The 14,436-nt window shown below is 38.8% G+C and overlaps 1 protein-coding gene across 5 annotated transcripts in view; it reads right to left on the minus strand.

Moving 5' to 3' along the window:
- Nucleotides 1-162: 162 nt before the first annotated feature.
- lipeb (lipase, hormone-sensitive b) overlaps nt 163-14,436 on the minus strand; it is a 31,734-nt gene continuing 17,460 nt past the window's right edge. For all 5 annotated transcript variants that reach the window (XM_079837978.1, XM_079837976.1, XM_079837979.1 and 2 more), the window contains 6 exons: nt 10,759-10,903; nt 8,750-8,977; nt 7,989-8,129; nt 5,548-5,792; nt 4,145-4,405; nt 163-4,016 (listed from right to left, as the gene is read on the minus strand). In XM_079837978.1, the coding sequence (XP_079694104.1) occupies nt 3,609-4,016; nt 4,145-4,405; nt 5,548-5,792; nt 7,989-8,129; nt 8,750-8,977; nt 10,759-10,903 (1,428 nt within the window). In that variant the 3' untranslated portion in view covers nt 163-3,608. The remainder of the gene's footprint in view (nt 4,017-4,144; nt 4,406-5,547; nt 5,793-7,988; nt 8,130-8,749; nt 8,978-10,758; nt 10,904-14,436) is intronic.

Consider the following 14,436-nt stretch of genomic DNA (forward strand, 5'->3'; position numbering starts at 1 on the left):
TTGCCAGGAAAGCGTGAAACGCGCGCTGCCGATATTTTATTGCGACATAACATTACACAAATGGCTATTCCTTATAGATACATTTGTATCGTTTTAACCCCTTCCATTGCAAAATTACTAGCCATTTTTTTGCGTTCTCCAGTCACAAGGTAAACACAGAGATGCAGAGAAAATATTTATTAAAATATAAATCGACACAGGGAAAATACATAGGCCTACTGCAGAAAAATAGCTACTCTCATTTATCATGGTAACATTCCTACAGTCCTCACGTCTCAAAATAACAACTTAAGAATATAATTATGGTCTCTCTATACAATAAATGTCATCTATGCATATACAGAACATTCCAAATACACAGGTTTGCACTTATGGTGTCTTTACATGAGGAATAATAATACCAGTAGTTATATTATTGAGAATCATAAAATCACAAAGAAGATAACTCTCAGTTCCTGAATGGCTGTGAGGCCACCTGAAAGCTCCCTCACACGCCACCCCAAATGCTGCAATACACTGAACTATAAAGTGCTTATTAGCTGAGATTGCCCTGAAAACATCAGGTCTGACTGAATGTGAGAAAGTTTGCCTGGGACATACAGTTGAGTTTGTATCACTCAGTCGATCACTCATTGGATTTTGTATCACTCAGTGACGCCAGTGAAAATAAGAGAATAGACATCAGCACCCTCACAAATGATACTGCAGTGGTCATTAGAGCCTGCTCTTAAAGTGAGCAACATCAGCCGTTGGTGGACTTCAACAGGACAGGAGCTCAAAACAATTCTGAGACAATGAAACAACCTGATTAAAACTCTCAGTCAGTGACAGATTGATTCTTGAGAACAGATGTAAAAAAGCAATGACATGACTCAGTGGACTGGTGCCTCTGAGGGGAGATGGTGCAGCACGGTTTTGGCTGCTTACTCTTCAGTAATAAGTGCAGGTATGGTCGTTTAAACTGAGGACTAAATTAACATGGTGTTTTATATAACACCCTCGAGATGAATGAGTAATCTCTCTTTGAGGGAGGCAGTTTGAGAGTCACACAAACAGAAAAAAAACACAAAAAAACCAAGGTGGAAATGCTCAAGTGCATTCAAGGTTACATCGTCCTACCAAAAATAAAAAAAAAGGCTTACAGAGACAACTCGACTGGAACGGATAACCAGAGGGCGTCATAGTGTCTTATCTTTCCTCTCCCAGTTCTGGTTGTTTTAGTCATGGTTCCATGAAGGGACTACACACAATAGAATCTAGAAGCACAATGGCATTGAGAAGCTTTTCCATGCAGAGTTTCTGAAAACAACTCGCATGCACATACAGAACCAAAAATACCTAGATAAGGAAGTATAACACGCGAACCATGACAAAAACTGCAGAGTAATCAAGACATGGCATTTCAAATCCGTCACCAGAAAGGAGCAGCTTTGACAGGGTGAAAAGAGCAAGCAAGCAAATCTTTTTATATCGTGACACTCTTAAAAACTGACTCTCAAATGCTGCAATCAGCAGTAGATGGAGCATTGTTTTCTCTCAGCAGATAAAGCCTGACTTCAGCTCTGGCTTAATCCAATCATAGACACCGATAAAGACCAGGCCTTTGCCGAGGATATATGCGGTCCCGAAAGACATGTCGTGCTGTGCCGCTGAGCAGAGCGAATTTTAAAATGACAGCAAATGGAATTATAGCCCATTGTTGTTTCAAACATGTCAACAATACTTTAAATAGGATATGTGCGCTATATAAACACACTGCGGGAGGTCAGGCCACTATCACATAGCAGAGCTTTGTACACATAGGTCTAAACCTCCCATACAGCACTAATATATTTTATGGAGTGCCACAATGTTGCCGATTTTGTTTCGGAAGAGTCAATAGAGTTAATTAGTGCCAGAGAGAGAGGAGACCTGATTTAAATAGAGACACGCTATCTCAGCGGTATGTATCACACATATGCAGGCTGAAAGATTTCATTGGCTCAAGGTTGCTTGGTGTAAAGGGAATCAGCTTAAAATACCTCTAGGATGGGCTGGGTGAGAATTGAAAAGTGTGCTCAAAATGGGTCAGCATGCACGGGGACAGACGACACGACTGTGAACAAGGGGGAAACAAACTGACTGAAGGAACGAGGGAGGTGGAAAAATAATGGAAGCTTGCGCCGACATGCCGACTAAGAGGGAAAGGCCGTGATGAAGAGGTATAGCCCATGTTTTTTTCTCTCTAAGCTCTTGTCCAGTTTTCAAACCAATATATATATATATATATATATATATATATATATATATATATTCTTGTCTTTTTGACAAGTAATCTAATCTAACAGATAAATAATGTTATTATAATAAACAAATCTTAAGTCAAAATATGTCATTTCGACACCACCTGCGACTTAAAGATGCAATTCATCCAAAAAAAATATAAATTCTGGCATTATTTACTCTCCAAACCTGTATGACTTTCATTGTTTTGTGGAGGGTAGGGGAGATATTTTGAAAAGTTTCTCAGTGTTTTTCTCTCTTGCTCATACAATGAAAGTCAAAAAGTTCCCATGTTGGTTTGTTTTGGACCCCAGTGGCTTTCATTGTTTGAGCAAAAATAGCTGTTAACGTTCTTCAAGACATTGTCATACAGGTTTGAAACAACATGAGGGTGAGAAAATGATGACAGAATTTTTGTTTTTGGGTGAACTAGCAATTTTAAGTAAACATTTACAGACATAAACACAATTCTCCATGCCATTACGAAGATAATATACGACAGTGGCAAAATAGACTATTATCTTGAATATAGCAAGACTGGGCACCATAGAACACAAATAACACTATATCATAAACTCTGTGTCGTTTCGTGTAACTTGAGCTTTCCTTCCACAGAGCGCTTGTGGAAACTCGATCGTAATTAATTGCATTTGATAATCATTGAACTCTATGAGGACAAAGCAGCATCAGAAATCCCATTCAAACGCTAGTCACACAGGACGTTCTCTAGGTGCCAAGAGGCAGGTAGATTAATAAAGGGTGATTAACATACACAATAACACCATATTATAATTCAGTGTCATAAATATTTCAAAAGCTACTATAAAAGTATTTTAATAAGTGCTTTTGTCAGTTTAGCCCCAGGATGCCTAGCAGCAATGCATTCTATTCGGCTATAAACTGGTACACACAGGTATAATATTGAATCACAGTTAGTAGACAGATTTCATTATTGTATAAGAACATTTAGTGCTATAAGGAGTGAGGTTTGGGTTTATACATCCATTTGTGGTAATGACGTTATGTGCTGGGATGTTTTTGTAGAACAAGGCAGGATATTAGTTTTTGTGCTGGTATAACGCAACAAAAGGCAAAGTGGTAGAATAGATGTAAAGGGAGTGCATGTGTACGCCATCACATTTGAATAATAAAGCTAGAGGTTTATTAATTTGATATTTTTCCTCTCTATAACTAAATACTTAATGGTCTCTCATATAAGTTATCGTTTAATAATCGGTTAATTACTTTATTTTTCTCTCTACACTCTAATCATTCACATAATGTGTTATTCACATAACATGTCTCTCTCTCTTTTGGTATCCTTCAGAATAAAACCAGTCCAAAATCTAAGCTGGAATCTTTTCAGATTCAGATTCAGTGGGAGGGTAAAAACCAGCAAGTCCCTCCTCATCCACAACAGAAGCCTCTCCCTCAACAGATACCCCCTCCTCCTCCAGCACGGTCACTTGCGAAAGTTGAATGTGGTCTCTTTTGGTAGCGGAAGGTTTCCGATTGGCCCGTTCCAATTTGCGGTGTTTGCGCATCTCTGGCGGAGGGTCTTTTGTGGTGAAGACATCCTTGATTCGCTCCATGCATACGTTAGCTGCTTCCCGAGTCTCCCTCGAGAGCTGTGACAGGCTGAGGAAGCCATGAGGAAGGTCATCCACGACGCACAGGGTCACTGGCTGACCGACATCTCGCAGCCTTTTGGCAAACATCACAGAGTCGTCTAGCATGGGGTCCAGATGACAGGCCTGAGAAAAGGGGGATGAAGAAGAGTCTCAGACATAGGCAAACATGTGCTTATGAGGGGAGCAATAACATTTAAAATATTTGTTCTTATCCTAAAATGAAGTACTTAGCACATCTTTCTTTCTCTTACCACTATGTGTATGGGAGGTAGTCCCTTTAGCATGCTGTCTGGAGCCAGAAGGGGGGACATGTAGGGGTTTCTGACAATGGGAGAACTCTGTACGTTCATTTCTGCCAATTGCTCCGAGCGCAGAGGCTCAAAGCCGTCTGGAAACTCCCGGGGTTGCTCAGAGTCCTCCTCACCACCAGGGGGCGGAATGGCCACAGCAGAAAAGGATTCTGACACAGAGGGATCCACTTCTTTGCAAAGGAAGAAACTCACGTCCTCGGGCTAGGAGAGAGGTGGAGGTAAATGGAGGTCAGTAAGATATGAACGTGAGGCAACAATGTTCACCCCTGGCAGATGAACAAAGTGAAACATCTCCATTACCTGATGTGTTCTAATTTAAAATATTACTGCATAATGGGCATTATGGGCCACACTGGTCATATATTTATTTATTTATTTATTTTTAATTATGGTACAAATTTGGGGTGAGTAAGACTTTTTAATTATTCTTTTTTATTTCATTTATTATATAGGGCAGTGGGTATTTGTAAGGAACATAGAGGAACGGAGATGGGGAGCGGGTTCAGGAGAGGATGAGAAAACTCATTTGAACCAGGCAGTAAATAATTTGCATTTCAAATCCAGCAATTATTCACGCATCTGATGTCATCGTATCATGGGATTCTCTGTGGGATTTTAACATACTTGAACAATGGCATGCAAAATCCAAATGACTTCATTGCAGCATAACCCTTGGCACTTTCTCAGAGTTGCACACTTCACTAAGCCGGACCACGAGGAATACAGTGAAATAATTGTGCAGAATCAAAAAAAGCTATGCGATTTATTTGCACACAGTGTACCAGACTAAAATAACCAGATCAACAATTTACTGGAAGCTATTAAAATCAGGCAGTGTTAAGAGGCCAGTTAATTCTGCGCATTAGACAGCCTGCGTTCTGCCACAGCTCTGACTCTGATGCTAATTATGGCATACCAAACTCCTGTTTTTCTGCCACCAATGGCAATTTGATACTGTGTACAAACATCTGTGCTGCACTCCAGCACACATACCAGATTCTTACTAACAATGGGACTGTCTGTTATTTAAATGTTATGTTTGACTATGATATAAGCAACACTGTTTAATTGTTGAAGGCTAGGTCATTCTCACTCTAGTGCAAATTAATCAGCGCAAATATTGGCATATGTTTCACATACTCATAAAGCCATGAAAAACAGCCTGATGGATGCTCTGTAGCAGAGATTGGCACCCTAGTAGAATGCAAATCAGCTGGATGATTAATATGACTCACTATTTCAATCTGTAAAAGGGAGACCTTCGACACCACGGGAGCTTTAGGAACACGACGAAAACAGAAATTTGATTAAACCCTTCTAAAGCAGAAGATGAGGAGCTGTACCTTGCTCTCGGGGGTCAGAGTGATGTCAAGGATGGAGCTGTGGTTGGCTGTGGTGGTGCTAAGGTGGTTGGCGGTCTCGCTGGCATTTTTCTGCATGTTGCTGTTAGCATGGGTGCCCAAGTCCTGGCATGTCTGGCTCCTCAGAGACCCTTTCCCCTGGGAGTAGTCAGACGTCTTGGCGGGCACCGGAGGGTCTGTGTGAGGAGAGGTCAGAGACGCTTCTGAAACGCTCTTTCTCACAGAGTCTGAAAAGAAAAAAGGGGAGATATTTAGGTCGTTTTAGAGGTAAGTGACAATGAACGTAATTTCAAGGTCATCATGGTGATGTGGATGTTTTAAAGTCACACACATTGACTGATGTTGCACTCCCGTTTATTATTTTGTTAGATAAAATCTACATTAGATATTAACAGGCCCAAAATGTGATGGTGGAAAAACAAAAGCGACAAAACGAAGGTAATCTTGAATTCCCAAAGCAAGTTCTAAGCAATCAGGAAAAGGGGAAATTCCTAATCGAAATCTTATAGAGAGCAGACATGCTTCCAGAAACATTTCTGAATGCAAATACAGAACGGCAAAACGAGCAAGTAAATAAATATGTAAAAGGAGTACAAATGGGCAGAGAGTAGGAATTTTAAGCAACAGGGGTGGGGGATTACAAAGACCCTCACACAGACATTGGTGGAGGCTGTTGGCGAGGAAACAGTTGCCAGGGAGAGGTAAGGCATGTGACTGTCTGATGTGAAGTGCATGTGTGTGGCATTAAACAGACATTCAGAAAAATATTAAGGCCCTCAAACTACCATACAAACAGACATTAACACACACAACTGACCAGCCACAACACAGCTGTATTGCCCATAGCCATAATCTAGTGAAAAACTATTCTCAGCTATACTGGTATAGTGAATAATGAATTCATGGACATCATGAGGCAATTAGAATGCTTTGTTTTGTGTCTGACACCACACTAATGATGCCTTTTAGACATCCTGCACAGCCCTACTCTTTCTCGCTCTGTGTGAGCTAATGAACTCAAATGATATGAGATCTGGGGTTGATAGTAGCCCATTTAAACCATTGACTTAAAAACCGATGAGCATTTGACACAACGCAATATGTGAAGCCATTACAAAGGGCTTAGTCTGAATAAAAAGAATAAAAATGCAGATACAGTCAGAGAGCATTTGTGACAATTTTATTAGAAACGCAAAATATATCAGTACCATATCTATTATTGGCCAAATATTAGAGATGTTTTAATTAATTAACTTAGTTAAATATTGCATATTTAACTGTGCGCGCTTATTTAGATAACCTTTGCTGTCATCTAATAACATATTTAATAACACTGTTTTATGCAATCTTTAGCAAATATAAAAAAAATGTATACTGTAATATTGTGATGCCTAAATTGACCTGTAGCATTCAAAAAATATTTTAGTGTTTTATTTTTTATTCTCATATACAAAATAGTATAGAATTCTAATACAATTATAACAATTTTAAAACAATTGAAATAGTAATTGGTAGCAACCAACTGAAGCATGGGAGGCAGGGCTGAACTACTGTTGTTGGTGGAATATCATGGGGAAGATCACTTAGGCCAAAGGGTTGATGAGTTATTAAAGGGTTAGTTCACCCACAAATTTAAACTCTGTCATTAATTACTCACCCTCATGTCTTTCCAAACCCGTAAGACCTTCATTCATCTTCGGAACACAAATGAAGATATTTTTGATGAAATCCGAGAGCTCTCTGACCCCTCCATAGACAGCAATTTAGATGCTGCAGTCAATGCTATTCACGTGAGCACCACGACGCATGTGCATGATGATGACGTGGGAGCTGCACTCTTTGTACAACGTAAACTGTGTAGGAGACTGGCACAGGCTAGAACAAAATTGTTGAATAAAGTCGTTATTTTCTCTCTCGGATTTCATTTTAAGGGTGAACTATCCCTTTAATACTACTGTAGAGAGAAGAGGAAGGAATTGTGGAGTTGAAAATTGGGTTAGCCTTCCAGGTATGCTTCAACAGCCCGCTTCGATGACGGATACAGACTGAATCGGGGCCTCCAATCAGAAGCATTAAGTCAGCAAATGCTCAGAAGGACTGCTTTGCACAAAACCATCTGTGTGTCACGCACCACAAGCTGGAGAATGAGTTCAGAAGCTACCACATATAGCTCTGAACAAATGGCTATTATCACCATGGAGCCAATTATATCAAGCAAAGCAGAGTGCTACGGGGGATTTGTATGCCTTAATTTAAACCTAATTAAAACAGATCAAATAATTAGCCAGCTGCACTATTACAAAGGCATCATCATCAGTGTGTGTAGGGATTATAATCATAAAATGACAAATTGATAATGACGTTTTAGACACAGTCTGCACAATGAGTACAGAATACGCTCTATTTCAGCCCTATACATGTACCTGCACTCCCTCTATCCAGCAGAGAATGGATCCAGTTGGAGGCCCCCTGTTTGAAGTCTCGGAGCAGCAAGGCAGTATCTCTCCTCACCATGCTCAAAGTGCTAACCTTCTCCACCTGCTTCTCCACCTGTGGATCTGTGCCTGCACACAGCAGAGAAGGACAAAGGGGAAAAAGCTAATAATATGCAGTAGGGATTATCAAATGTGTTATATTGATTTAATCAATCAATATACACAAACAAACTGAAATTAAATTAAAAACATAAATGCAATATGACATTTTATAACAAAAAATCTCAAAATAAAATTTGTTAAAAAAAAATTTTAAATGTAAAATGAATTACATTTTTTTAATAAAATATCAAAAATCGAAGCATTTTAGATACTGTATTACTTTAAATAACCAGTACTACTATAAAAGAAATACAACATTGCTACAGTTCACCTGCAGAGGAAAGACAATACAAGCCGTGGCCATTGATTTGACTTTATCATTACTATGACTGAAAACACTACTAATCGAATCATTTATAACAAAATACAAACCTATTAATCTATTCCTGACGTGTGTGGCTTCACTTAACTTTACTTGTTGAAATCATTCATCATCATTAAGGTGTCTACACTCCCCTAAATTGTGAATATGCTAAACTTTTACCAGCGATAAATTATGCATCGGACCTGATCATTCCAGCTCACTAATAACCCAAGTCACAACACAGCACTATTTGTCATAAAATCTATTAAGGTTCCAGACTGACCTGCGTAAGCACTGAGGCAGCGTGAGAGCACACTAAGGGGTAACAGAGGGTCTATGAGGGTGAGCAGGCGGGATGGTGAGGCGTACACGGTGAGCAGGGTGGCGGGGTATGCAGCGACGATGCCATCCGGCATTCTCACGCCATGAGCAGCGGCTCGCATCGACACAGTCACACACAGGTTTCCTCCTGCGCTGTCACCGGCCAAACACACACGCTCACCGGTCCAACCTGAGGAAGAGAGGGGCCAACAGAAGAGAATTAGGAAGGATGCGCAAAGCAGAAAATGAAGTAATGAGCAATAGATCACATAAAAAAAAAATATTTAGAGAATCAGGAAGATAAATACACTCTATAATTCTCAAATGAGGTCACGTTTTTATTACGGATGTGCAGTGGTTTTCACACCAAAAGAGAATTATTAGAAGTGCGTGATCTGCGTCATGATCCAGAGATAGATAGTGGAGGTGAGAGAACACTGAATGATGAATATGTTTACGCTGCTGTAGTCAGACTGGGTGTGAGCTGAGTTTCAATAGGAATCTTTGTTCCCTCTGGGATCTCGACACCATCACAGTACAACAGTATGACAGATCATCAAGTCAGCCAATTTCACTTGTCTTGTACCTTAATCAGTTTTCTTAAGGACTAATCAAGTGACTGAATCATACAATGACGAAAAAAAATTAAATTCATAATTTAAAAAGCAGTCTGGTAGATGGATGATGCAATTACTATAAATGTTGTATTCAGTGTTTCATTAAATTGGTAATAAAACGAACACAATTAAATGAATAAAACAAAATATTTCTCCACAAAATGTGTTCTGACATTCTGTAGGAAACTCATTTTATTTATATGTGGGTTGGAGTGCAGAGTTTGCACTCATAAAAGCTGAAGGACCACGTAAAAGCTAAATGCCGTTTTATTGGTCGTGAATAAAATGACCTCCAATTGGTCAATGTCAACCATGAAAAGACAAAATCATGCTTGATGTGTGCCACCAGCAGTCGTGCATGACAAAGCGGCTAGATCTGGCGAAAACAAAAGCCTTCTCTCAGGTGACATGTGCAGGACTTCTCTAAACATGTACTTTGCTTAAAGGGATAGTTCATCAAAATTCTGTCATTAATTACTCACCCTCATGTCGTTCCAAACCCGCAAGACCTTCGTTCATCTTCGGAACACAAAATCAAGATATTTTTGATGAAATCCGAGAGCTCTCTGACCTCTCCCATAGACAGCAATTTAATTACCACTTTCAAGACTCAGAAAGGTGGCAAAGACATTGTTAAAATAGTCCATGTGACTACAGGTTCAACCTAAATTTTATGAAGCGATGAGAATACTTTTTGTGCCCAAAAACAAAGCCTGTGCCAGTCTCCAACGCAGTTTCAGTGCAGCGATTTCGTGTTATGGCAGCCGATGCTGTTCATGTGAGTACCACGACACATGCATGTGCTGTATTTACAACGGAAACTGCGTTGGAGACTGACACAGGTTAGAACGAAATTGTTGAATAAATCATTTTTGTTTGTTTTTGGGCACAAAAAGTATTCTCGTCGCTTCATAAAATTAAGGTTGAACCACTGGAGTCACATGGACATTTTTTAACAGTTTTTACTACCTTTCTGGGTCTTGAAAGTGGTAATTAAATAGCTGTCTATGAAGAGGTCAGAGATCCCTCGGATTTCATCAAAAATATCTTCATTTGTGTTCCGAAGATGAACAAAGTCCTTTCTGGTTTGGAACAACATGAGGGTAAGTAATTAATGACAGAATTTTCATTTTGGGGTGAACTAACCCTTTAAACCCCTCTCCTGCAAGCTCACGTTCACCTGCCTCCTTTTCAATGCGACATCCAATCAACAAACGATGGCTAGAACCAAGTCCCCACCAAGCCATTACACTCGAATGTACGCTATTTCCGTATCCTTATGACTTTAAGAAACAAATATGAATCACAATATTGTATGATAAAGGAAGTATAAAGAAAGGGCTATTCTTCTCACCTAGTAAGTTGTGATTCTTGATAGCCCAGCAGTAGGCGTAGAAACATTCCTCTAAAGCCCGAGGAAACGGGGCCTCAGGGGCCAGAGAATAGTCCACTGAAAGGACGGGGGCATTCAGGTCTTGAGACCAGCTCTTCAGATATGGCTGGAGAGGGAGAGAAAGACAGTAGAAAAAAAAAAAGCAACATTTTTGGGGATTAGAAATCATAGACAACAGAGCCCGACCGATTTATCGGTCTGCCGATATGAGACTGTCACAGATGTAATGGCATCGGTGTATATGCCGCAGATATGCCACCGAGATGAACGCATCTCACAGTGCAAATATTCACACAAATTAAATCAAAATGCCTGTCTTGTCAAGTATCATCGAAAACATAGTCGGTTATATATTAAGTGAACATAAACATGAAATTTGCCAGTCACCCCCAGCGTTTTTGGTCATTTTCACAAGTTTCATGGCCCACAGAATATCTTCTATGAATATCTGAACATGCAATATATCAAAAGAAAGAACAGACCCTCTGGTAAATTCTAGCTTCATGCATTCTTGTTTATCAACACTTGAATGTGGGTAAGCAACATTTTGAGCAAAAAGCTGAGAAAATAAGTTTTTGTCAAAGACTACTACAGATGGGATTCAGAACGATGATCAAAACACAGATGGAGTAGATCGAGTCCATCAACACCAACAAAACTTCACAGTCCTATAGCCACCTATCCTGGGTCCTCCACCTCGTCCTGGTTCGACATTCATTCAATAATAAAGCCGTTTTGATTTATATGCCGTTTAATGTTGATGATAGCATTATTTTACATATGCATCTGCTTATATGAGATCGCTCGTTTCTGCTTCTTCTTCGCCTATGTTTTGATCAGGAGACTCTGCACTCTTTCGATGCGTAATAGTGCCCCCTACCATATAACAGTGAAAACATGGAAAGCCAGAAAATCTTGTTTTCTCAAAAAAGATGAGAACAAATTAATCACTCACTATTCTTGACTGAATAACTTTAATAAGAGTCGATCTATATTTATACAGTGAAGACTATGAAGTGATATTTTATATTTGATCACTATTTTTAACTTTTAATAAAAAACATTAACATACTACCACGCTTGGAAAGACATCTCTTCTTTGATGACGTGTACTCTGGTACAGGGGCTGGCCCATAAGTTTTCAATCCCTCCCCTCCCTGTCATTCCACAACTGACTGCAAACTTACATTCAGAGTTTGCAATTCCCACTTTCTGCAATCCAATCAGTTCCTAATGGATAAATCAAGACCGGCCCTACATTTTTTCTCATTTCACTCAGAAATACATTACAATAGGAAAGAAAATTGTTGCAATTTCCAATTCATGCTGACTTTGTTTAGCATTTAATTACCTGTTTTACCTGAACTGAATAAATGGGTCCAAATCCTCAATAATATACTCCCTTATCCTGAGTCTGAATATGGCTACCTACTTACTAGATAGTATGAGAAAAACAATACATCAAATGTGCAATACAGCATTCAGTAGGCATAAAAATACCCAGATTACCTACTTTCCCACCAAGAATTTAAAATGTGTATCCAATGGACACTATTATCCCATGAGGCCACATGAGGTGTGTTACGTATTTGTAAATAACAGGGAATGAGGTCACGGCTGAAATAATGCCAACATGTCAGATGTAGCATGTTCAAATTGTAATTGTAGAGTACTTCATTAGCTAACGAGAAGTATATTTTTTCTGCAATGTAGTACACATTATGACTATTTATATTATGGATTTATTTCACTTGTGTCAATTAAGTAGTTCTAGTGTTGCTAACTGATGGCAAAGATCCACATTTTCAAATCCTGAACTGCTTACCCAGCTCACAACCCTAATTCCTCTCTGAATTCTGACCTCATGTAGTTTCAAGCTTTAAGACATTGGTTTCAACGTGACTGCAACTGCTGAACAGAGCCTGAATTAAGCTAAATGTTCATTTCAAATAGCTTCTGTCACCCTGGATATCCATCTGAACGTGCCTCACCAAGCATTAAGAGAAAACACTTAGGGAATGAGCATATTTCTTTTCAGATATTTCAGTCTTTTTTTCTTGTTCTCACTCTGTTTTGTTTTGCAGTTTAAAGAAATGATGCGTGCTGACAGGCGTCACAACATGTTGCTCTGACTGCCAGTTACATCTCATATCAACGTGTCCAATGTTGAGTGGCGCTCGTTCAAGCAGCTAATGCATTGTGTCGAGAACGCAGGCTCCCGCTGGTGAGTGTGTGCGTGTGAATTTTGCATGAGTGCAGTGATAATATGATACTTTAAAAGAGCAGTAGTCTTATATTGTGCATAAGACACAGGGCACAATCAAATGCAAATGACCAATACTGCTTGCCAAGAAGCTGCTCTGCATAATATCCAAAAGAAGAGGCATTATTATTGACCACTAAATAAATAATCAGACATATAAGTGGGATCCTGGGGGACTGCAGTCCATGTCTAAAGACAAAGTATTAAAAATTCAAATAAATATGCCATGAACAACTTAAGGATGAATCTAATGGTAAAAGATGCTCTGTAGTCTGTAGCATTTTGGTATTTATTTAACTATGGGCACCTTTGTGAAAATAACCTCTCTTAAAAACAATTTAATTGTCCACTAAAAATGTCCAACAGTGAACATGCATGAATCACAGGAAAATGAAAAACTATCACCACAGTGTCATTACCACCACATCTTAAGTGACATATTATATTTAATTATATTCTGTGTTGGAAATGGCGTTAATAGGAATGGAATTTGGAATAAAACACTTTTACACTTTTAAACTTTTATTTTGCTACTGCTAATTTCACAGCCAAGTATCCTAAATACACAAAAAATTACATAATAGTTTCAAATTGTTGCATCATTTGACAAAATTATAGCTTGAAATGACATCAATACAAAATTCTGCTAAGTGATTTTACCTTGATTTTTCTTCATATATCATTGGTCTCATTAGCATATCAAGACACTGTTGTCACATTAGTAAACACAAATACATCTTTTACAAATGAAAAGTATTAGGGGAAATGGTTGTGGTGGAAATTACATCAAAACTGTGGGACTGTCCTGTTTTTTAAAATCACATTTAAAATAGCAATGGGTTATGTTTATTTCAGTATTTATTACCACTCCAAGGCTCTATACAGGGAGTGCAGAATTATTAGGCACGTTGATTTTCTGATCATATTTTTTTTCCAGGCACATTTGACCAATTCCAAACCACAGTAATCCTAATAACTACTATTGATTTAGTATTTAATAATGTATAAGTGATATATAATTGTTCATGAAGGCTGGAAATGAAAATCACCTTATATTCAGGTGTGCAGAATTATTAGGCATGTTTTCTTTTACAGATAAATTGAGCCAAAAAAGAGATTTAACTCAGACTGAAAAGTCAAAAAGTATTAAATGCCCATGAGAAGGATGCAATACTAATGCAATACTAGACATTGCAGTTAAGGCATGACCATTGGACAGTGAAATGCTCGTTGGGTCAGCAGGATCTGACAAAAACAGGTGGTGAAGAAAAGACACCTGTTAACTGCAAAAAAAATAAGAATTAAGGTGAAGAATTAAGGGTGAAACCATCAGGAACCCTTTAGTCTCCAGCGCCACCATTTTCCAAAGCTGCAAC

Source organism: Gobio gobio (genome assembly GCF_949357685.1).
Source record: "Gobio gobio genome assembly, chromosome: 15".
In the NCBI taxonomy this organism is placed as follows: Eukaryota; Metazoa; Chordata; class Actinopteri; order Cypriniformes; family Gobionidae; genus Gobio; species Gobio gobio.